This window comes from Ascaphus truei, chromosome 3, assembly GCF_040206685.1.
Source record: "Ascaphus truei isolate aAscTru1 chromosome 3, aAscTru1.hap1, whole genome shotgun sequence".
NCBI classification, from domain to species: Eukaryota; Metazoa; Chordata; class Amphibia; order Anura; family Ascaphidae; genus Ascaphus; species Ascaphus truei.
Genome location: NC_134485.1, coordinates 66229580 through 66254123, shown reverse-complemented (window position 1 = coordinate 66254123; position 24544 = coordinate 66229580). Strand labels below are relative to the sequence as shown.

Below are 24544 nucleotides of genomic sequence, written 5' to 3'. Positions count from 1 at the left end.
CTCCTCTGCTCCTACCCAGTCTCGCCGCTCATAGTCCAGGAGATCCCCGACTCTGGTCACCTGCGCCAGGATTAGCCGGCGGCAAATAGAGGGTGAATCCAACATCCGAGCCCCCACTGCCGGATTATACAGCAGGGGCTCAGCGAGGAAATCAACCCCCGCCGCCCGTTCCTTCCTGGTCGCGGAGACCAGTTTCCAGGCCTTCAGTAAGTCCCGGTAGTATGCCGGCAGCACCGAGAGGTCTCTACCTAAACCCTCAGGCCTGATGATAAACAGTTGCCGGTCATACCTCATATTGCGCAGCTGGCGAAAGAAACTGGTTGCCAGCTGGCACCACTGCGGAGACGGATCTGCGAATAGGTATCTCTGCAGGTACTGGAGGCGGAAAGTGTGTAACTGGGAGCGGACACACACCACTCCCTGTCCACCCTCCTCCAAAGGGAGACACGCAACTCCCGCAGAGACCCAATGCTTCCCCATCCAGAGGAAATCCATCAACCTCCTCTGGATCTTGTTGATAAATTCGGGGGGCGGACCCATGGCTATCAGCCGGTGCCAAAGCTGACTGGCCACCAGCTGGTTGATCACCAGGGTCCTTCCTCTAAGGGAAAGCATTCTCGACAGATACACCCATGACCCCAGACGAGCAATGACCCGTTCTTCAAGATCACTGAAGTTTTCTGGGGCCGGGTCCTCCGCAGCAGACAGGTAGACTCCCAGATACTTGAGAGTATCGCTCTCCCACGAGACATTCCGAAACGTGGGGGGCAAAGAGTCCACCTGTAAGGGACCCACCAACATGCCGGAGCACTTGGCCCAGTTGATCCGAGCAGAAGAGGCCGCGGTGTAGACCTCTTGGCACGCTTGTGCCCGCTCTAGATCATCTAGGTCCTGGGCCACAAGGAGCACGTCATCGGCATAAGCCGACAGGACTACTCGCATGTCGGGCTCCCGCAGCACCAGCCCGGTGAGCCTCCTCCTCAGTAGGCAGAGGAAGGGCTCAATGGCCAGCGCGTACAGTTGCCCAGACAGGGGGCACCCTTGACGTACTCCCCGACCAAACACAAAAGGTGCCGTCAGGGACCAGTTGATCTTCACCAGACACTCTGCAGAGGCGTACAGCATCTGGAGAAAGCCCACAAATTGTGGGCCGAAGCCAAACGCCCGCAGGGTCTCCATAAGGTAACGGTGATCCACTCTGTCAAACGCCTTCTCCTGATCTAGGGACAGGAAGGCGAGTGACAGACCAGTCCTCTGCGCGTAGTGCATCAGGTCCCGGACCAGAAAAATGTTGTCATGAATGCTCCGGCCTGGGACAGTATAGGACTGGTCGGGGTGAATCACCTCTGCCAGCACGGACTTGAGCCTCAGCGAAAGCGCTTTGGCTACGATCTTATAGTCCGTGCTGAGCAGTGAGACCGGTCGCCAATTAGAGATCTGACGGAGATCCCCCTTCTTCGGCAGCAAAGACAGTATTGCCCGCCGACACGAAAGTGGCATCTCACCGATCTCCAGGGCTTCGGCTAGGACCTCGGTGAAATCAGGTCCCAGCATCTCCCAGAAAAACTGGAAGAACTCCACAGTCAGCCCGTCTAGCCCCGGCGCTTTTCCGTGGGACATGAGACTTAGGGCTTCAGAGAGCTCGGCCAGAGTCAAAGGTAACTCAAGCGGCTCCCTTCCATCCTCACTGACCGTGGGAAGCCCCTCTAATAAGACCCTACATTTATCTGGCTGGATGGACTCCGGAGAGAAAAGATCTACATAGAATCTCCGGGTTCTGTCCCGGATGCTCTCCGGGTCAGTCAGAGGGGTACCGTCCTCTGCCAACAGGCATGTGATATGTCTACGGTTTCCCCTCTTTTTCTCCAGCGCGTAGAAGAGGCGCGACCCGCGATCCATCTCTCGAAGGAAGTTGATACGGGATCGCACATACGCCCCCCGAGCTCTCCGATCTTCCAAGTCCCGGAGAGTGCACTTCCTCTCTACGTACATACTCTGCAGGTATTGGTCTCCTGCCACAGACAGCCGCTTCTCGAGATCGAGCACCTCCTCCCTGAGGGCCTCGATCTCAGCATCGCGCCGCCTGCTGGCACCTTTTGTGTACTCCTGACACACGAGGCGCAGATGAACCTTGCCCACGTCCCACCACTGCTCTAACGTGGCAAAGTCTGACCTGCAACCTCTCCAGGCCATCCAAAAGTCTCGGACCGTCGTCGCAAACCCCTTGTCCTCCAACAACGTATTGTTGAAGTGCCAATATGCGGCCGAGGGTGCTGCAGGTAGCAGCGTCACCGTCACGGACGCACAATTGTGGTCTGAAAACGGCGCCAGCCTAATGGCACTGGACTGGGCTCGCGACAGGCTGTGGCTGGAAATATACAGCCTGTCGATCCGGGACCAGGACATCCGTTCACCCCTAAACACCCTAACATGGGTGAACTCAGTGGATGCCTCAGGATGTTGTTCTCGCCAGACGTCTACCAAGGAGTAGCGGGTGATGACCTCCCGCAAGGCCGACGCAGAACACGGGTGTGGCTCCGGACCATTCCGGTCTTTCCGAGCCTCGAGGGTACAGTTAAAATCACCCCCGAGCACCACGTATTCGTCTGCGTCGACTGTCTCCAGGTATTCAGACATTCTGACGAAGAACTGCCTTCTCAGGGGTCCGTTGGCAGGAGCATACACGTTCAGGAAATTAAACGTGTAGTCCTCGTGTCGGACCCTGATATGCAAAAGGCGACCTGGAACAACAGCTTTGGCAAGCAGCAGCTCAGGTTGAAAGGATTCAGAGAACAGGGTCACCACCCCACAAGATGTCGAAGTGAGGTGGCTGAAAAAGACCTTGCCTCGCCACTCCAGATGCCAGCTGGCTTCAGCCTCTGGAGTGGTATGGGTTTCCTGCAGGAAACTCACAGAATACTTTCCCTTTTGTAAAAAGGAGAGTACCTGGAACCTTCGAAACCCGTCCTTACATCCATTAACGTTTAGCGTACCGATGCTCAAAGCCATTGGTAATCAAGAGTCTTGCTTCCATAGGCGCTCAGGGTACTATACCCCGAGAAGCCTTTACGTGCTCTCGCAACACTTTGTTAAACTTTAGGACCCGAGTATGTTCGATAGTCCCGGAAAGTTTGGCCTTGTGGTTAGCCTTGATGTATACTCTGAGAGATTGGAGAATGACCGAAGCATCCTTCCACCTCTCAAGGGCCAACTGCACCTTCGTATGTCCATGTCTACAGAGGGTATCATCCAGGAAACTATCCAGCTCCCGGGCAGGTATAATGGGGATCGAGGAGTCCACCGACTCCATGGTGCCAGAGGACTCCCCTCTGAGCCCCAACTCCCCAGGCTCCTCTTGGCTGGAGAATTCAAGACACCCGTCCTTCTCTGCGGGGGCCTCTCTCAGCCCTAGATTGGATCCCCTCCTCGGTGTTTCCACGAGGGGGTCCACTGTGCTCTCCACCTCCATCCCCGAGTCAGGCTGTTCATGGGCAGCTGGTGGCGGCATGGCAGAGGCAGTGGTCTCCCGAGAGTCCTCGGGGGCCACAGAAGCACACATGCCACGGGTGTTCGCATCACCCACGGGAGGGCACTCACCAACCGCGGGAGGGCCCTCACCATCTGCAGGAGGGCCCCCACCATCCGCGGGAGGGCCCTCACCATCCGCGGGAGGGACCCCACCATCCGCGGGAGGGCCCCCACCATCCGCAGGAGGGCCCCCACCATCCGCAGGAGGCCACCCACCATCCGCGGGAGGGCTCTCACCAACCATGGGGGGGCACTCCTTAGCAAGGGCTTCATAGGGAGGGTCTTTCCCAGCGTTCACTCCCAACAAAGTGCCTGCCCAAAACTCTGCACCAAGAGGGTTCAGGTCAGACAACTCCCAGATGTAATCGGAAGTGCTCACCACAACACCCTCCAAACCCTCATCCACGGGGGTCAGCCCTATCCCATCTCCTTCCTCTGGTGACGCAAACCGGGGCTTTTTATCCCTATGTGCGTCACCCGAAGGCGGTACAGCCGAAGGGGGATCTTGGTTGGCTCTGAAGATAGGTGCACTCGGCATGTCAAATTTACCGAAGCACAATTCTCCAGGGGATGCTCTCCAACCGAGAGGGGCGCTGGGAGGTTCCCCAACGTCCCCAGAGGCATCGGGTACCTCCAGCTGCATTCCCTCCAGAAATTCGAGGGGGGTGGGCTGTACATTTGTGGGATCCGGCTTACACTGGTTAATCCCAACCAGTGGGTCGGACAGGACCACCTTGTGCGGAACTGATTTTTCTTTCCGCTTCCGAGACTTCAGAGGGTAAACATAATATGGTTCACGCTCAACCTCCTCAATCACCCTCTTATTGGTTTTAAATTTGCTCTTCCTGGGGATTGATTTCCCAGGAGAGGGTGCCGCTGTCTCCATAGCAGGAGTTTCCTCCCGCTCCCCTTCACCCTGTATGGTGCTTACAATGGGGTTAGGGGGTTCTTGGGGGGGGACAGCGACAGAGGGTGACTGTTTTGGGGTGACTTTTTTCTTCCCCCTCTTTTTTGAGAGGAGAGGTTCAGATGTCACTGTTTGAGTTGCGACAGTGACATCTTCTGTGGTCCCATGGGGGACCTGAGCCCTCGAGCTCTTTTCCTTCTCCCTCTGTTCTTTGGGGAGAGGTTCAGATGTCACTGTTCGAGATGGGGCAGTGACATCTTCTGCGGTCCCAGAGGGGGCCTGGGCCTTCGAGGGCTTTTCCCTCTCTCTCCTTCTTTGGGGGAGAGGTGTAGACGTCACTGTCCGAGATGGGGCAGCGACATCTCCTGTGGTCCCAGCGGGGGCCTGGGCCCCCGAGGGCTCCGCTGCGGTGGGTGCAGCGGCACAGGGCGTTTCCTCCTGGGGGGAGACAGCGCTAACAGAGGCTGGCCGCTCCAGGGCGACCCCCTCTCCTTCCTTCCGCTCTCCAGGAAGAGGTGCAGAAGTCACTGTTCCGGATGGGACAGCGACATCTCCTGCGGTCTCAGGAGGGACCTGGGCCCCTGAGGGCCCCGCTGTGGTGGGCACAGCGGTACCGGGTGTCTTGGCAGAGGGAGGGGCGGGTGCAGGAGTTGGGATGGGTCCTCTGTTCCCTCTGAGGCAACTCCTACGAGTGTGCCCCAGCTCTCTGCACAGATAACATCTAACCCCCTCCGTGCCATAAAACACAGTGTATTCTATGCCCTCGTAGGGCACCCTAAACGAACCCTCCACAGATTCATTGCTCCCTGGCAGCAGCAGTTGTACCTGCCGCCTAAATGAGAGTACATGCCTCAGCGCCCTATCTCTGCAGCCCAAAGATAATTTTATTATGGGGGACTTAATGTCTCCCAGGGCTTGCAGGTACGGCTTCATGAGGCAATCTGGGATGAAGGGGGGCGCATTTGACAGAATGACCTTTGTGCCTAACCCCTCCATGGGTTCCATAGGGATGTATTTCCCCCCTACACTGATGCCTTTCTGCACCAGGTAGTGAGTGGCAGCCAGCGTACGAAGGAAGAAAATGCCCCTCCCATACATTTTGCTGGCCGCCACCACAGCAGAGGGACCCACCACATCAGCCACAGCCCTCACATATATCTCCATGTTTAGGCCAGGTGACATTGGGCACCTCACCCCAAGCTTCCTGCTCAAACAGGGCGTGGCCCCAGCATTGTTGTTGCTGGGGTTAACGCCTGCAACTGCCACATGCGCCCATGTTGGAACTGGGACTGCAGGGGTTATGCTGCTAACAGGTGCTGGGGGAGGCGTGGCCAGGGCACTGGAAGGACCAGGCCTAGGGCTGTGACTAAGAGTGTTGCTCCTAGGGGCCACAGTTTTTGGTGTTCTATATCCGGGCGTCGCCCCTGTTGCCGCACTTGTCCTATTCCCCTTTCCAGGCATGATAACAAATAAGCCTCTAAGTCAGGGGAAGGTATTGCTTAGTGAGAGAGGTATTGAGAGAAAACTGTCCCTTTTAGAAGAGATCTCTCTGCAAGGGGAAAAAACAGCAGCTTTTAAAACCTGCTGCAGCTTTAAATCTTTTTCCCTTTATTATTAACTCTCTCTCTCTGTTATAATAAGCAAACACCACAATTTACAAGTCTTTATAGAAAAGACACAGAGCTCTCAATAGCAAGTGAGAAAAGGAATCAGGCTTAAGAAAAACAAAAGAGTGAAATTGGAAGTTTAAACAACCAGTAAAAACCTCCAGTAGTGAGGGAGGAGAGAGGGGGGGAGACTGCAGTTTTCCAGCCAGCTAAACTGCAGCTATGCTGGGTTAAATCACTGCAGCCCCTGGGTGAAAACCAAAAACGGTTTTTAAGCCTGAAAATGCACCCAAAACCCTCTATAAAACTCTCAGTATACTCACAGTATACTCCCCCACAGATCCACAGCAAAAATACCAAATAAAGAAAGAATAAAGCTGATTCCTTACCAAATGACTGGGAGCTCTGTACATACACTGCTGAGGGAAGCAGCAGCAGGTGATAGTGCTGAGGTGAGGGACGCATCAGCAGGTGATAGTGCTGAGGTGAGTGAATATGTTTTGAGAAGCCACCTGACAATCCTAACAGTGGGGTGTCTTCCGATGTGGGACTAGACTAGGACATACACCCGGAGACCACAAGGAGATCTCACTCTTGAAATTAAAATCAGGTTTACTGTCTTCAAAGCAGCTTCTGTAATCTTGTCACTGTGTGTGTATGCTGCAACGCAACGTGTCGTGGGCCCCTCTGTCATTGAACGGATTACGGGGGAATCCACGTATTAAAGTTTGGTTTGGACTTAAAAAAAAAAAAAAAAGTGATGAAGAATGGGAAGAATGGAAGGGGCTTTTAGGGATATATTTGAGGGTGAGGGATTAGATGTAAGGGGGCAGCATCATTCAGAGCTTTGTAGGTCAAAAATAGGATTTTAAATTTGTTTCTAGAAGATATGGGAAGCCAGTGTAAGGATTTGCGTAGTGGAGCAGTAGAAAGGGAGCGGTGAGTGAGAGGCACAGCAATGGGAACCAGGTTTGCACCAAGTTATGCAAATCTATTCATGGGTATGTGGGAAGATGACCACATTTGGAGTGGGAACCCATTTGGTGCAAACCTTGTGCTCTGGAAAAGATATATTGATTATGTGCTGTGTATCTGGAGGGCGACATTGGAAGAACTCGATAAATTCAACATTTATCTCAATACCAATTCCTGTAATTTGACATTCACATTTAGCAGTGATGTTAATACGGTCAATTTTTGGGATCTAACTCTGTATTTTGAAAACGACTCTGTGCAGACCAAAACTTTTTCCAAAGCAGTTGATGCCAACACTTATTTGTTGGCATCCAGCCACCATCACCCTAGGTGGTTAAAAAATATCCCACACGGGCAAGCGTTAAGAGTAAAAAGAAATTGCTCCCAAAAGCATATATACGAGGAACAGGCCATGGACCTTAGACAAAAATTTGTTGAGAGGCACTATAGAAAGAAAGATATTGATAAAGCCATTTCATTTATTGATAACATCGACAGGAGTACACTCATAGATATGGGTAAAGTTAAAACTATTAACATCAAAGACAAAGGTGGGTTTATCCCATTCATTACCCAATACAATGATATGGCTGCAAAAATCAATAAGATATTTAATAAACATTGGGGAATTCTGAAAAGGGACCAATTATTGCAATTGTTCCTACCAGATAAACCCCAAATTGTTTATAAAAGGGCCAACAATTTAAAATTAACATTGGCACCGAGTTGCCCTATTAGTCTAATGTAACTGGCAAACTCTATGACCGAGTCATTTATAAATTGTAAAACCAATTTTTGCGTATATCTACTAGAGTGCCCGTGTGGGCTACAATATGTCGGGAGAACTGTTAGACCGCACAAAAGACAGTTTGCAGAACATGTTTATACAGTAATATCAAGAACGGATTGGAGACATATAGTGTCTCCAATCAGTTTAAAGTCAAATATGGGCAGAACCCTGAGGGTTTAACTTGTAAAGGCATAGACTGTCCGAAAATAAACTGGAGAGGGGGTGATAGGCTAAATGTCATATCAAGACGCGAAAGTTTCTGGATATACACACTAAAGACCCTATCAACTGATGGTCTGAACATAGAGTTCAATTTAGCCTCCTTTTTGAAAAATGTAATCATTTAGAGTTTTCCAGTCATTCTGTTTAGTTTGGTCAGTTTTTAGGGCGCAGCATTTTTAGTATATTTTTACTATTATTTTAATATAAATTTTCATCATGTGTTTCTGTTGATTAAGATCTACAAAAAGCTATGTTAGCTTAGTGTAAGTGACCCGAGTAGTTTTGGTTAATTTATCCGTTATGGAAGTGATGGACGTTGGATTATTTGATATTTTATATGATTTTAGATAATCTTGTGTCATCTAGGTGCTCATGTGGGTTGTGATTCTGCATAGGGGTCTTGATTAAACTAATGAGGGTGATTAGCTAACCCCAACACCGCTATTAACATTATAAGGTATTTTTGCTATTCTTCCACTCATAGTATAAATCTAAGTGATCCATCCAGTACTCTGACGCTAGTAAAACGCTAGTTTTTTGCTTTCTTATTTCATCCCCATATGAGAGTTAACGTAAGGGCTAACTTTTAAGGTATAAAAGGTAATCATGTTTAATAGTGCTCCATAATCCCCTGAGTAAGTGACAATCCGTGTCATGAAATGCGTAGGGAGGAGCCTAATTTCATTGCCAAAACACACAAAACCCCTACAAGCTCATATTGAACCCCCAAAATAACCACAACATATATATATATGCGTATAAGTGTCAAAGAGGAGTGCTACTGAGCATGGCAATACATATTTAAAACCAGAGACAGAACATGAAACACAGAGTTCAGTGCTACATCCAAAGACACAAATACACAGTACAGGATGTGCCATCTGCTGCCACTCCAAAACACAGATTGAAACATTGGCACACTCTACATCCCACTCATGGGTAGAGAACTCTCCGGGCCTTCTGCTATTTTCTCCCTCAGATGCCTCTTCCATTGTTCAGGGGAAGTACTGCCTCGAAATAAAACATATCTGGTATCAATTTACCCCATCAGTTCTCTTCTGCTGAGGTTGACCCAGTACTTCGGCACTGTACAGCTGAGCCACCACAGTGTCTCTTCTTACCAGCACATCATGGGCGATCTCGTTCCTTACTTCCACCATTGCCCTCCCCATCTTCTTCATGGGTACGGACAGTACCCCATTACCATCAATCTCCTGGGTATCCTCCGTGAGGGGGACTATCATAACGGTGGGTCCTTCTATGTCCTGTAGCAGGGTCATCTTTCCTCCGTTTCTTTCTGTATACTGTTGGAGGGTTTCCTGACTGGATATGTACTGTACACCTCCATCTGACCTCACCTATGAGCCCCTCGCCCTGGGCCATGGCTCTCTTCTCTATTCTTTGGTAGGTCTCTAAGCAGAGTGGATGAATGGCCAGGGTATGACCATAGTTGCTCCCACCTAATGTCTTGCACCATTTTGCTAGTTCCCGAAAGATATTGGCATTGCTGCCGATTATGGCTCCAGTCTCATTCTTACTTCGGACGTCCGGACATATTACGGCAACCACCATTAGGGATCCTGATATACCTGTGATAAAAAATAAGGCTAACAAGCTAACTAGCTTTCGAGAGTTCTCTCTCTTCCTCAAGTCAAGCAATAAATATTGCGTGAGTACTGCTTGACCTGAGGAAGAGAGAGAGCTCACGAACGCCTGTCCTAAAATATCAGTTTATTTATAAAATGTTTTACCAGGAAGTAATACATTGAGCGTTATCTCTCGTTTTCAAGTATGTCCTGGGCACAGAGTTAAGATGACAAATAATACATGATTGCAAATACATGGTTACATTAAGTGAGCAGGGTATACATTATATATGAGACATTGCATGCACAGTAAGAGATAATATGTTATAGGCGTGTGTAACAATTACAGATCAGATTAAAATGAGAGACAGTTTTAGTTTTGAAATAACTTAGACTGGTGGTATTGGTAGTCGAAATAAAAAAGGTATCAGCTAATACTTAAGTATTTATTTTGCACAGCAGCATGAAAAGAAAGGGAAGACTCAATGTAGACAACACAAAAAGGCTAAAAAATATATATGTTTTTCTTTGAAACTAGGTTTTGTGAAATTAACTGCTGACTTGATATCGTAATGTAAAAACATATAGAAAGGTAACAAATACTGGGTAGAAATGATGCCATTAATAGGATTGTTTTTATTTATATATATATATATCGCCAACCAGAATTGACAAAACATAATACAGTGAGAAATAATATAAATAACTAGCAGTCTCTCTCCCAAAGAGCTTACAATTTAAATAACGACCAGCCACCCCGTTCCCTTGTCTTTGCATGTTTTCATTCATCGATTGATGCGCCCCAAAGCTTGTATTTTTCCTATAACATCAACCACTAATGGGTCAGGTTTACCCTACATTTGGTATTTTATTATAACACTTTTTGTGCGGCAGCCTAACACGCACCAACATGAAGAAATGTGTGTCCCGGGGCGCTATTTGGCAGCTCAGCAGCAAACCAAAGGCTGACATAACATATTTTTAACAGTCTAATAACATGCTTTTAGAATACTACTAATTATGTATCACCCTCCATTGATGTCTGAAAGACGGCTGGTGTTAGGCTACGGCCCTGGTGTAAGTGCAGGCGGCGCGCAGCTGATCCCCAGTCTGTGCAGAGCTGCAGCGGAAAAAACAAGGGGGAGGGGCATGGCAGGGGGGGGGCACAGCCATAATGTCCCCCGGCAGGTTCGCCCTCATTGGCTGGGGGGCGTGGCCAGCGCTCCGTCGCAAGTAATATACACAGTTTTTCTGTCTTCAGAAAAATCTGGCCGCACGGCGCCCGCGGTAGGTAGCGGGCCCGGAGCCATTGTTGGGGGGTCGGTTCTTGTCCCTGCAGCGCACGCCATAGCGCACACTGCAGCGCACGCCATAGCGCACGCCATAGCACACACTGCAGCAGGCAGCGGGGACCTAGCCTTAGGAAAGACAAACTGATTTCCGATGAGCAAGATGCAGCCCATTTGTGTCACTTCCCAGACCTGGGATAGCTACAGAAATCGCCTTCTCTTAAGTAACATGAAGCAGTCCTGAGCCTGTACTACATTGTCTGCTTCTTTATTGTCAGTGATGTCATTTAGTTCAGGTTCGGGGCTGGCTTTATACTACATCTAGCATCTAGAGACCACATCTAGCAGTGCAGAGATAGGATCGTCCCTCTGGGACGTTTAGCACTTTGTGCCACGTTTACGTGCAGCTGTATCTAATGATTTAACTGCAGGGCCCCACAATCCACCACCAGCCTATTGTATTTGCTCTGCCTAGAGTACATTAGCCTCCCATTCAGTATGAATAACGTGCAGTAACCCTTTGGGTGCCAGAGGGAGCAGCCACGCATCGCATGGGACTGAAAGGCTTTAACAAGTAGTAAGTTGTGTGTTTAAAACGCAGGAATACAATCACTGTTGGTAAAAGAAGCAAAGCCCCCAGTCCAATTTACCAACATAGATTGACTGTTTCAATACAGTGACATTTGCGGAGATCCTGTTTCACATTTAGTATAGTGGCAAAAAGTCCCTGATTTATTTAAAAATAAGCCAAAAGGCAAATTTCAAATTCAGCTAATACGATCACCCCTGTTACCCTTTGATAAGAATACTGCAGCAACTCCGATGTTAGGCTAAGGCCCCGCTGCACGCGCCCGCACGGCCGCCTTGCTTGCCGGCGGCGCATGCAAGTCACTGCACCGCGATTTGCGGTCTGCAGATAGCTTTTTCACGCCGTCAGCCCTGTCGGAAGGAGGCAGCGGGACAAGCACACAACAGGTAAGGGGCTGGTGGCCCGCGTGTGCCGCCGACCGCTGCGGGGTCTCAGCCCTATGGTGTTTGGGGCTAGGTAGTCATATATTAACCCAGAGGTGGCCAACTCCAGTCTTCAAGAGCCACCAACAGGCCAGGTATTAGGATACCCCTGCTTCAGCACAGGTCAGCAGAGCACAGTCGTTCTGACTGAGCCACTGATTGAGCCACCTGTGCTGAAGGAGGGATATCCTTAAAACCTGACCTGCTGGTGGCCCTTTAGGAATGGAGTTGACCCCCCTGAGTTAAACAGTATCTGTATTATTAGGGGGGTGGGGTGGGGGAAGATGGCAAAATAAACATTAAATAAATGTATTTAATCTTTTCAATGTCCTATAGATGTACATGTACTTCATGTCAGGGGCACTTCTTACGTACCACACATGCTCATTTTTTAGGTGCAGCTTGGGCCAGACTGACTAACGGAAGTGGAACCGTTACACTTTGTCCACTAGTGTTACTACTTAAAGATTAAACATGTATTGTACGATTTCTATAGAGGAATAATAATAAATTAAAAAAAAACAGTCCTGAATATTTAGACAAATTCCTGTTTTCTTCACAGTCATTGTTGCAACGTTCGTGTAGTGAAGGTTAAGGTTTGTGTATTAAATATCATCACACTATACACACTTCACGGTCCCGGTGTGTGTGCGTGTTCAGTTAGTGCTAGTGAACGAGGGCAGCAATGCTGTGCGCACTGCCATTTACAGCGCTCGCTTTGTCTTATGGTAACAATTAGCCTTGGCAAAGAAGCTCTTCTTTTTATTATCCCAAGGTTATCCAGATCCTCTTCCATCAACGCCACCCTGTGCTGCAGTCACGAAATGTACTCGCCTTAGCCCCTTTAGTGCTTGCAAAGCAGCTTCACTGTATAACGGGAGCGAGCATGGCATGTCGCTTCAAGCGCTTTATATAAAATATAGATGAAAGTAGACCCAGATACACAGACCCTTGCCAGACATGCCGAGTGGAGTATTAATGGCACCAGTCCCATTTGCCTGCTAGCCCATGATAGTAAGCAAAAGGAACAGCAGACGTGCCTACGCATACTGCCTTGGTGCAGATGTGGGTTTGCTGGGCGGTGCGCGTTATGGGTGCCCAATGCAATTTTTAGTTACAGTAGTTTGACGTCTCCCCGTGTAGTTTGTGGCGCCCTGCACTTAAGCAGAGAGATTTGTTTTGTGCCCAGTACTGATTTATATTACATGTCCTTTAGATCAGTTGCAAACACGACATCCTGCTTTAATTTAAATAGATTGCTCTTTCCTGCTCTCCCGCAGCTTTGAGGATAACAAACATTCAACATGCAGCTGTGTGCAGTCTGCAAAGGGCCAATGGGAGGGAAACCACAGTTCAAATTTCAAGTGTCACACTGGGAAAGCTTTAGTTGAAACCTGTTCATTTAACCCCTTTACTGCAAGAAGAACTTGCAACAAGTGCATTGCGGAACAAGGACTAAGTAGCAGCAATATATAAAATACCCGGGTTTAGCAAAGCTGAAGGTTCCATGGCAACAGATGTAAACAAATAATCTGTGGAAATGTAATCTCTTTAACAAGGAAGAAGTGGGGCTTTGTCATAAAAAGTATTATACTGTGTGGTCCAAATACAACAGTATTAAGGTGCATGATTACCACTGTTATTTGCAGATACAAATGTCCATATTCGCAGCTGCATTTAATCTGAACCCCTTCAGTGTACATCTGTGTCACCCCAAATGCGGGCAGCCTTTGGCGCAGCCAAAGGTCGTGAGACGTTTGCTGATGTTAAAGCTTCTCTATTTCAATCTGAAAATCACAAGCCATTTATCCCCTGTACCCAATTTTCCAACTCCATCTGTCCATGAAATGTCTGTGAATTGACTGTATAACCCTGTTCTTTTAATGTAACCATGTATTGTTATAACTCTGTGCCCAGATCATACTTGAAAACGAGAGGTAACTCTCAATGTATTACTTCCTGGTAAAACATTTTTATAAATAAACTTCCAAAATAAATGTATATATTGGAGCAAAGACTTGTGCCCACCTTGGTAACCTAGGTCAAGAACTGAATATGCAACAAATAAAAGTAAATCAGTACCACTATAATTTTTAAGACACTTCAACCACTAATTGTACTCCATAGGAGAATGGTTTAGATTTTAAGACCATTTAACTGCATTCACTGTCTTAGGGGGATCCGGTCCAGTGCTTTGCAATAAATCCCCGGACCCTCTGGCAGCAAGGGGATAATCTACTGTAGAGATCTGTCTAATCTAATGCAAGGGTGGCCAACTCCAGTCCTCAATAGCCACCAACAGGTCACATTTTCGGGATATCCCTGCTTCAGCACATGTGGCTCAATCAGTGGCTAAGGCAAAGAATGAACCACCGAAAGCCTAACCCAAAACAATAAATTCAAACGTGGTACAGTGGCGAGGAAAATTTTGGGAACCCCAATGAAAATTATGGAAATTCCATAGTTTTTCCATGATAACCTACATGTATCAAAACCAGTCTTTTCTTAAATATCCAATAGGGTTTATAGTAACCAATTCCAGGTCAATTGAAAACAATACGTTGTATGAATTAGACAATGAGTAAGAGTCAAGGCATGTGAAAAAGTAAGTGAAACACTGGTTGTATTAGCTAAATTAAAGGGGATAATTAGAATCAGGTGTTTAAATAATTAGGTAGATCTTCAGGGGTGAGTTTGGGAAGCCCCACCCTATATAAAGATCAGAAACTTTGTGAGATTGGTCTTCACCATTCAGGTGTGTGGAAACATCATGCCACGATCAAAATAAATCTCCGAGGACCTCAGAAAAGCAGTTATTTATGTTCATCAGTCTAGAAAGGTTTACAAAACCATTTCTAAGGATTTGGGGCTCCACCAATCCACCGTCAGTCTACAAATGGAGAAACAGTGTATGAAGAAAACGAAGCACAGCTGATGCAGCAAAAAAAAAAAAAATGGACCAACCACAGGTAACTCCCATAAAAAGTTTAATTTATTTTAGCTCACATGGACAAATGTGACAAAAGAACACCTACGCGTTTTGTGCGCCCTGCACTTTATCAAGGTGTAAAGAAGTGGTGTAGACTTACATTTTTATTTTTTTTCCTGAGCACCATATCACTTGGGATTGGACAACAAATGGAGAAAGTTCAAGACCACAATCACTCTACCCAGGAGCGGTCGTCCTACCAAAATCTCTCCAAGAACAAACTGGCAAATCGCCCAGGAAGTCACACAGAATCCCAGAGTACCATCCAAGGATCTGCAGGCCACTCTTACATTGGCTAATGTGAGTGCTCATAGCTCAACTATCAGAAAAAGACTGAACAAGAATGGTGTTCATGGAAAGATGGCCAGGAGGAAACAACTGCTCTAAAAAGAACTTTGCTGCCCATCTGAAGTTCAAAGAGCACATACAGTAGATGATCCTCAAGACTTCTAGAACAATGTTCTCTGGACCGACGAAAAGGTAGAACGTTTTAGCCTCAATGAGAAACGTTATGTTTGGCGATAAACAAAACTGCATTCTAACAGAAGAACCTGATCCCAACCATCAAGGGTGGTGGTGGGTGTGTGATGGTTTGGGGCCGCTTTACGGTCTCAGTACCTGGACAGCTTGCCTTCATTGACACAACCATGAATTCTGCATTATATCAGAAGATTCTACGGGAGAATGTCAGGCCATCCATCCCTGAACTGAAGAGAAATTGGGTCATGCAGCAAGACAATGATCCTAAACCAACAAGCAGATCAACAAAAGAATGACTACAGAAGAAATTGCGCTTTTTAGAATGGCCTAGTCAAAGTTCAGACCTAAACACCATCGAAATGTTGTGGTAGGACCTGAAGCAAGCAGTCCATGCACAGAAGCCCTAAAAATGTCACTGAGTTGAAGCAGTTGTGTGAGGAATGGGCCAAAACCGATGTGAGACTAACCAGCAGTTACTGGAAACGCTTAGGAAGTTATTGCTGCTCAAGGGGTACTGAATCTAAAAGGTTCACATACTGTTTCACACATGGATATTGAATGTTTAATCATTTGTGGATAAATAAATGTTGAAAAAGAATCATGTTTTTTGTGTCCTTCATTTGTCAAGGCTATCTTTATCTTTTATCAGGACTTCGATTAAGATCCAATAACATTTTAGGTTTAAAATATGTGAAATCCTTAAGTGGTTCAAAAACGTCTTCTCGTTACTGTGTATATATAAAATACTACAGCCTATTATGGACCAAATTCTGCACCTATTCCAAAGTTCATACAGTATACTAGGGCCAACTTACAGAATAATTTTTACTTTTAGGAAGGTCTGAAAATATTAGTTTGCATTACGATTACGCCAAAACGACTACATACAATGGTAGGAATAATAAAAAACAAAAAACAAAAATTGAAATATTTTGACCAAATAAATTGAGGAACTCTTTTCTCCCAATGTTTATTTGCATATTTCATGCACCTATTCCAGTTTGTATACCATGTATGTAATTAGCTCTACATAAATAAAAACATACAATAAGCAATACACTGTCAGCTCATATTTTTTTGTTATTTGTAGCCTTATTCTCCTTGCAACTTCTATGACTAAATAGTAATCCTCACTTTTCACAGTTTGCTTATTTTCTGGAAATGGGTAAGAGAGCAGGTTTAAATAATTATAATAATAGCATGTTCTTGTATAGCGCTGCTATTTTTACGTAGCGCTTTACAGAGACATCTTGCAGGCTCAGGTCCCTGCCCCATGGAGCTTACACTCTATGTTTTTGGCGCCTGAGGCACAGGGAGATAAAGTGACTTGCCCAAGGTCACAAGGAGCCGACACCGGGAATTGAACCAGGCTCCCCTGCTTCAAACTCAGTGCCAGTCAGCGTCTTTACTCACTGATCCATAAAACATGGCACCATCCGTTTAAAGTTTATTTAAAAAAATAAAATAAACATTTTAGTGCCATCGGGCACCTTATGGCAGGATTGCGTGTTGGCCCCTAAACGTTGATTAATAAACTAAGCTTTAAGCTTGTGATGCCCCATATTTCATTACATAAACCGGTAAATTTACCTCCAAACCCTTCTGTATAGTGTAATCAATTGGTATGAAGGGTGTTTCTGAACCGCATGTCAGGTAGGAAACAAGCAGTCAAGAAACAGATGCAAGTATGGGGGAGCAGAGGAAGTCCCAAAATTCCGATAATGGGAGCTCAGTTATCGGATCTTCAGTAATTCTCTCCTTAAAGAGTTCATACCAGTACATTAATAAATACCCATTAACATGACGTGCTGGCAAATGGCCAAAATATTTGGTTAATGGGGTTACTAGAGTGGATCGGGCTCTAGAAATACCAGTGTGCCCTGTGCATTTGGAGACGTCCGGGTATAGCAGTAGGCGAGAAAAGCACTATCCCATAAGACATCCTTTATTGGATGTCATATTATAGAGACCTCATTAACAAATATAAAAAAAAGTTTGGAAAAGAACAATATATACAACAGATTTATATTGTACGTGGGAGTTACCATATTGCATTTTATTCATACATACATTCAATAATATTTACTTTTGCCGTTCTCCGCACCCTTTCTGGTATTGGAATTTAAAAAAAGTGCATGTTTCAAATTCCAATGTAATCTGAACTCCTCCCCCCTCCACAAACTGGATGAGTGGAACATTCCAAAGAGCTCTCTTCATAGCGAGGGTGGAAACCAAACTGTGTTCAGAAGTGGAGCAAAATCAGGGAGCTATGCATGTTCTGTGCATTAGGAACCCATTATATCAAATAACTGCCAGTTTTACTGAATAGTCTATTCAAATGAATCAGTGTCATAACCTGAATTATGGTTTTCATCCTTTGGGTTTTTTTTGTTTTTTTTAATCTTATTTTTCGGCAGTACCTGTAGTGGGAGCATCCACAGGAGCTGACTATATAATAACTTTTGATCTGTACTGTACCTGGGATTGGGTTACATAGTTGATGAGGTTGAAAGACATACGTTTATAAAATTTCAACCTATGCTAAATTTAGAAGACAGATATTTTATCCTAGATTTGTACTTAGAGTATTTTGACACAGAAGGCAAAAAAAAAATACCAAGTGAAATATCTAATGATCTGATAAGGGGAAAATAAAGTCCTTCCCCGACTCCAAATATTGGCAGATTACTCCCTGGATACACATCCTTCCCACGTTTACTTTTTTGCTAAATACCTGTGTACCTTTCCTTTTTAAATAGATGTCCAACTTTTTTTTTTTTTTTAAAGATATCTATTGTATCTGCCATCAGTCTCCATGGGTAATGAATTCCCCATGTTAATTGTCCATACTGTAAAGAACCCTTTCCTTTGTTGCTGGAAAAATCTCCTTTCCTCCAACCTTAAGGGATGACCATGTGTCGTTTATACTGCCCTTGGGACGAATAGTTCTTTTGAAAGCTCCTTGTATTGTCCCCGAACATATTTGTATATACTGTAGTTCTATCCCCTCTGACACCTCTTTTCTAATGTAAACAAATCTAATTTAGCTAGCCCCTCCTCCTAAATACGATAACCCACCCCTTTTATTAATATGGAGGCTCTTCTCTGCATGCTCTCTAATTCCACAATGTCTTTTCTATGGAGTGGTGCCTTTGATATTTCAAACATATTTGGAAAAAGTACCAGGACCAATATTTCTGGGCAATGCTGTAAAACAAATGTAGCGGTTATGATTTTGAGAACAAACTGTCTTTAAAACCTAATTCGAGCCACATTTCTACTTGTTTGGGGAATTTCTCCCCCGCCCCCAACTGGCATATACAAATATGCCAGTTGGAGCAAGATAAGACATTTTTATTGTTTTATGTGCTTTACTGGCAATCTCAGGTAGCCATATTAGCCTATCGAATCAAAAGGTTTTTCAGAGGGCTTGTTATTTCAGAAATGACAGAAAGATACCAATGTTGTATAAAACAGTGGGACCAGCAGATTCCAGCATTACCCAAATTTAGAGACAAAAGAGAAAAAGGGGGAGCACAGGTTGAGGTATACTAAATGGTAACGAATTGTTTAGCTCGGGAATGTTGTTCCCGAGCTAATGAACGTGGGGACAGTAGAGTGTGTGATAACAAAAACACTTACACGGCCTTGTGTAAATGCTGTCACCTCAAGGTTTCTTTTCTTTTCTTTCTTTCTTTCCTCTGGGTTTCTCCTGGTGCGAAGTTTCTTTTCTCCGGATCTTGATAGTGGATTCTTCAGATATCCGGCTGCCGTTAAATGCGAAGTTCCCCTCCAAATAAATGGACAACACAAAATGTTTAGGAACAATACAGTTTCAAAAGATCAATGGTTGAACGGAACCTGAGGAAGCCCAAGAAAGGGCGAAACGCGTTGTTCGAAACTCTAAGCCTTTTGAACCAGTGAGGCCACCGTCAAGGAGCAGGGCAAAGGAGCCAAGCACCATACCCGGACGCGGGTTGAGTGATCTGCGCACCACGCGCTCTGCAAAAAAGATCTCCTAAGGACTGGTTGGCGATTTTATTCCCAGCCCCTTTGGTGTTAGACCTAAGGGCTTTTTTCTGTTTTTTTATATACGTTTTTTAATAAAGCCACCACGTTGTTTAAACTCGGTTTCCAAGTGCATCTGTAACTTGGTGCAAGCACACGGAGGAACTTCTTCACTTTACTCTGGGGATTGAAAGAAAAGATACCATTCCACGTGTGAGCTCACACGTGGCCGTGTGAGTATTGTAATTTTATCCCCTCATTCACCTAACCCTCATCTCCTTTATTTTAACAGGAGTATCCCTTGCATTTATATTATTTGGATGCGGAGAGGATAGAGATACCTCCCTCAAGATTGCACTCACATCTGCCCGTGTGAGTGTCCTGCAGCATTTTTTCTGCTTTTTATATACACTCCCTTTACCTATTGAAATCAACCATTGATCTTTTGAAACTGTATTGTTCCTAAACATTTTATGTTGTCCATTTATTTGGAGGGGAACATCGCATTTAACGGAAGCCGGATATCTGAAGAATCCACTATCAAGATCCGAAAGAAAAGAAACTTCGCACCAGGAGAACCCAGAGAGGAAAGAAAAGAAACCTTGATGTGACAGCATTTACACAAGGCCGTGTAAGTGTTTTTGTCATCACACACTCTACTGTCCCCACGTTCATTAGCTCGGGAACTTACATTCCCGAGCTAAACAATTCGTTACCATTTAGTATACCTCAACCTGTGCTCCCCCTTTTTCTCTTGTGTCTCCATATTGTCTAAGGATCCTGGATAGATCCTTCTTGGGGTTGTTTGAGTTATAGGAAGAGACCGAGAAGCAGATGGGAAACCTTGTAGGATTTATAAGGTTGTATTGTTCTAAAAAGAACAAGTGATTCTCCCTATATATCCCAGTTGTTGGGTAGCGCCCGGGTATCTCTCTTTGCCATTACCCAAATTTAGAATGGAGCTTCATCTCCTTCACATTTTTATAGTTGCTCCATGTGGCAGATCTATCAGTGAAGCCAGCATTTTAGCCCATTATTGCAGAGTGACCCCTTCCACTGTCATCTATCTATATGTCTGCTATAGCGTGTACACAGAGCAAACCCTGCTCCTATGCGCTTTATCAAACCTTCAAAAACGTGGAACGAAGATGCAATCGGGGTTCGGAAAGGTTATTTCAAAGAGCCAAGTATTGAGCCATTTTCTGGAAGTGGGATGGTCTAATGATTCTTATGGATATGGGGGTGGCATTCCATTCCCTGGCTCCCTGTACCAAACTTTTGGAGCACAGGGGGCACCTCAGGTGACAAGCTTTTACCTTAATACATTCGTTTTACACAATTATGTTTTTCCATTGACAATAAAAGGCACAGGGGGAAGATATAACAGCTGGAAGGTTTGAATAGCTATAGCTGGAAAAAACAGTACGAATATAACATTTCTTCGGATTTAGCAAACTGTTTAACTCGATAAACAATGTCTTTTAACCTAAAATATTTTGCCGTGTATTAAGTGATCAAGACAGACTGTTAATGGGGGAAAATGAGAGATTGAGGTAATTAGGCGTGTACGTCACACTCAAGGGATTCTATATGTACATCTTGTCCTCTGGACATTATACACCAACTCTGCCTGTTCTACCCAATACCTGGCAGCACGCAGTACCACACACTTGGGGTTTGAGCGAGGTTTTTCCAACCACCTTAATTAGGCTTGTGGCCTAAAAGAGTTTTAAATCCCAAGCATGACATCACAGAGCATTTATAAAATACCCAGTGTAGGGGGCGATGTGGGTTACCCAAACATGTAAAAATAACAAAAATAATATTAGCTTTTGAAATAGTTTTATTAAAAGCCTCAAAGCACCATCAAGTCAGAGATAAATCATGGGGAAAAATAAAAACCAATGCAAGAATAAAAATCAGAAAAATAAAAAGCCCCCTCAGCTCTATGAACACTTCAACGATGCAGTGAATCGCTTCTCCGTGCTGAACAGGAATTTAGCTCCCTTCAAAAAAAAAAAGATGATAAACAATTTCTCAAGCATGGGGAAGACGATTACAACTGGCAGCTAGTTATGGTCACCTCTAACAAGCTGGGATTGATTTGTCTGGTCTATATTTAAATTCACAGAAAGGCGAGGAACCATACCACATTTATAAAATGAGAGGACATGGCAGTACATTATGGCTGACTCAACGCAAATGCAGTACAGTAAAATTGGTTAAAAAAAAAAAAAAGGAGGAATACAAAAATTAAAAACATTAAAAAAATGCTAACAATGTTCCATAATAGTTTGTTGAGCAGAATGCTCAAGTAAATGGTTGGTTGAAGTAGGTTCTTGTTCGCAGACTGTGCAGCACTTCAGCGAGACAGGAGTGAAACAGATATGCAGACAAGACGTCTTAATTTTATACTTCATTTAAAAAGTTAGCGGAGTCAGAACATACATTACTCCATCTAATTAAACAGATAATTATGAAGAGTTGATGCTGCTTTATTTTGTCTGCAGGGCATAAACTCTCTGCAAACAAATCAGCGGTGCTCCAGACAATCGCTAAAATATCTTAATGGCAAAATACCTGCTGCCATTGCCCCAACGCATTTCTTTCATTAACTTTGTCAGGGGACAACAGAACATGCAATGCATAAAATACGTCAAGATGACATCAGCCAAATGATCTGTACCTGGCAGCATATATTTTGGTATAAAGATAATGAGGTTTGTCCGGAGTGCAGCCATCTTAGATTTTGTTTGCAGATATCAGGTCACCAATTTGTTCATCCATTCAGTGCTAGTTGGGCCTGCAATGCAAATCAAAGCCTTGCAGGTCCTTTCAGCATCATTTGTAAAAGTTGTTACATATTTTGACAAATCTCTTAAGTTGCTAAAACTGGTCTCTTGCAATCAGAAGCAACAGGACAAAAAAAAAATTCTGTGGTCCCCAATCCCATAATATTTTTATATTTGGTATGGGGAGGCTCGATATAAACCCTGTGAGTGCTAGAGAATTTCTCTGTAGGTTACAATGGGCTGGATTAAGAGGCACTCTTCCTGAGTGGTGGATTTAACGTGAAACCAAGCCTTGGTGTCTATTGCTCATCCCTTTTCTCTCTTGCATGGAAACAGGCAGTGTTTCTTTCCAGGATTACACCAAGACAGGAAGAGGGTAAACTCTTAGTCTTCAAGTTGGATGGAGAGCAGTAGGAATGAACGGTGTTAACTTGTTCACTAAGCCAAGGCCCCCATGGGGTCCCAGGCTGGTAAGACAATGGGATCTTGCTTGAGAATCTCCAGCACTTCGTCAGGGACATACTTCTTGTCCACAACTACTTCGTAGATGTACTCTGAGAACCAGTCGTCTGTCATGATGAGGTAACCTGGAGAAAGCAGATTGGTAGAAGCTAATTAAGAAGTGAACGTACATCAAAATGGAAATTTTTACATTAAAACAACCTTACTGTCAGAGTGAATAGTTAATCTACATGCTATTTCAGCTTTACAAAAAAGTTTTAGAATTTTATCTAAAAAAGCGTTATTTTTATATACAAACCGAATACAATATTAGGCCAACAGCAATAGACAAATAAATACTTAAACCTAAGGTGGTTGTTTTATTTCTAGAAACATTTAATCATTATTAACCCCTTTTACTTTGCACATCTTTAAACTATTTCTAAGGGCTTATAGTCTAAACATATCAGGAGTCAAGTTGCACTGTGTCTTTTAAACCCGTGCTCTAGTTAGGGGAATTAACATATTGAATGACTGGCAGAGAATGCAATATTCAAACACATGATCTTGGCCTTCCAAATACAATGCTTCAACTTATACACGTAGGTCTCAGACAGCTAAAGGAGGAATGATCTAACACAACATGAATCTCCAGTTAGAGAAGGAAAACACGCACGGTTTCTTGAGCCATGTCATAATCGAAAGGGATGCATTCCTCTGATAGGCAGAATGCCCGCCATTGTGCTGTGTGCCTTCTTACGCTCCCTATTTCCTTTCCAAATACCACGAAAATTCCTGCTGGATACTATTGTGTTCAAAATAATAAACACACTGCCGAATGGGGCACCCTTACAAAGCAAAGTGCACACCCAAGACTAGCCTAGTGTAGCCAGCACAATGGCTCCTATTTAAACTACTGTAAGTGCCACTTTAGTGTGGCACGTATTGTTCAGAGGAAAAGTATTTCAGGGGCATTACAAGTGGGGACAATGAGCTCTACAAACCATAACATGCTACATTTCACGTTTGGTGGGTGAAATCAGAAACCTGCTGGTTATTACAGTGGGGTGGGTGGGGGAAGAACCTCAGAATATCAACCGTTCTTTCCCAGAAAAATGGTGCGATTAGAGCCAATTAGACAAGCATCTTATTATTGGAAGACCGTACAGGGAGAATGGATGTGCACAGCAGAAAGAAAGGCAAGGCATCATAATGCTTTTAAGGTTTTTAGTACTCCAAGTTGCAGACGTAGCAGGCTAAAGGAAATGTAGTTATAAAGAGCACTTATGGACGGTTACATAACACTATGAATCTCCCATATTGTAATACCCACTGAGAGAAATATAACGGATTAGCAGAAGCATCCAAAATTTAACAATCTGGAAACGCCCTGCTTTTGGAAGTAATTGAACAATCATGTATGACCCCCATTGCAATAAGGTATCCCCACAGATGGGCTGCCATCACAAAGATCTTGGAAGGTCATTTTCTACCAGGAATGTAAACGAGAGAAAGGAGTCAAGAGTATGTGTGTGTTCAGAGTAACTGTGTCCGACTCGTGAATACAACTAGAATAATTTAAAAACACTTAAGAGCACGCACATGGACAGTTAAGGTGTTTATTGCTGTGGATCAATGTTGCAATCGTACACAAGGATCTTTTGAAGACTGTCTTGAGAAAGATTCTTGTGTAGGGCTGCAACATTGACAAATACCTTGTATTCTTCTGTGGCATCTAGAACCTGTGGAAAGTTTATTTTACATATCTGAGAGCCCTTTTCTTGTTTCCATGCTGACCGAGTTGTACAGGCCTCAGATTATTACTCTAGAGTATCACAAAAGAATTTTAAGACTGCGACCTGAAAATACACAGGTCGTGATTTATTTTATGGGCGTATACTTTTGTGCCCGTGTTTGTT

The 24544-nt window shown here is 44.8% G+C and overlaps 1 protein-coding gene and 1 long non-coding RNA gene across 3 annotated transcripts in view; one reads left to right on the top strand and one right to left on the bottom strand.

Moving 5' to 3' along the window:
- LOC142491535 (uncharacterized) overlaps positions 1 to 24544 on the top strand; it is a 258875-nt gene that overhangs the window by 94122 nt on the left and 140209 nt on the right. The gene's annotated exons all lie outside the window — the stretch shown is intronic.
- The window catches only part of BLMH (bleomycin hydrolase), a 51261-nt gene continuing 47934 nt past the window's right edge, over positions 21218 to 24544 (bottom strand). For both annotated transcript variants that reach the window (XM_075594213.1, XM_075594214.1), the window contains exon 12: positions 21218 to 22771. In XM_075594213.1, coding sequence (XP_075450328.1) covers positions 22623 to 22771 — 149 coding nt within the window. In that variant the 3' untranslated portion in view covers positions 21218 to 22622. The remainder of the gene's footprint in view (positions 22772 to 24544) is intronic.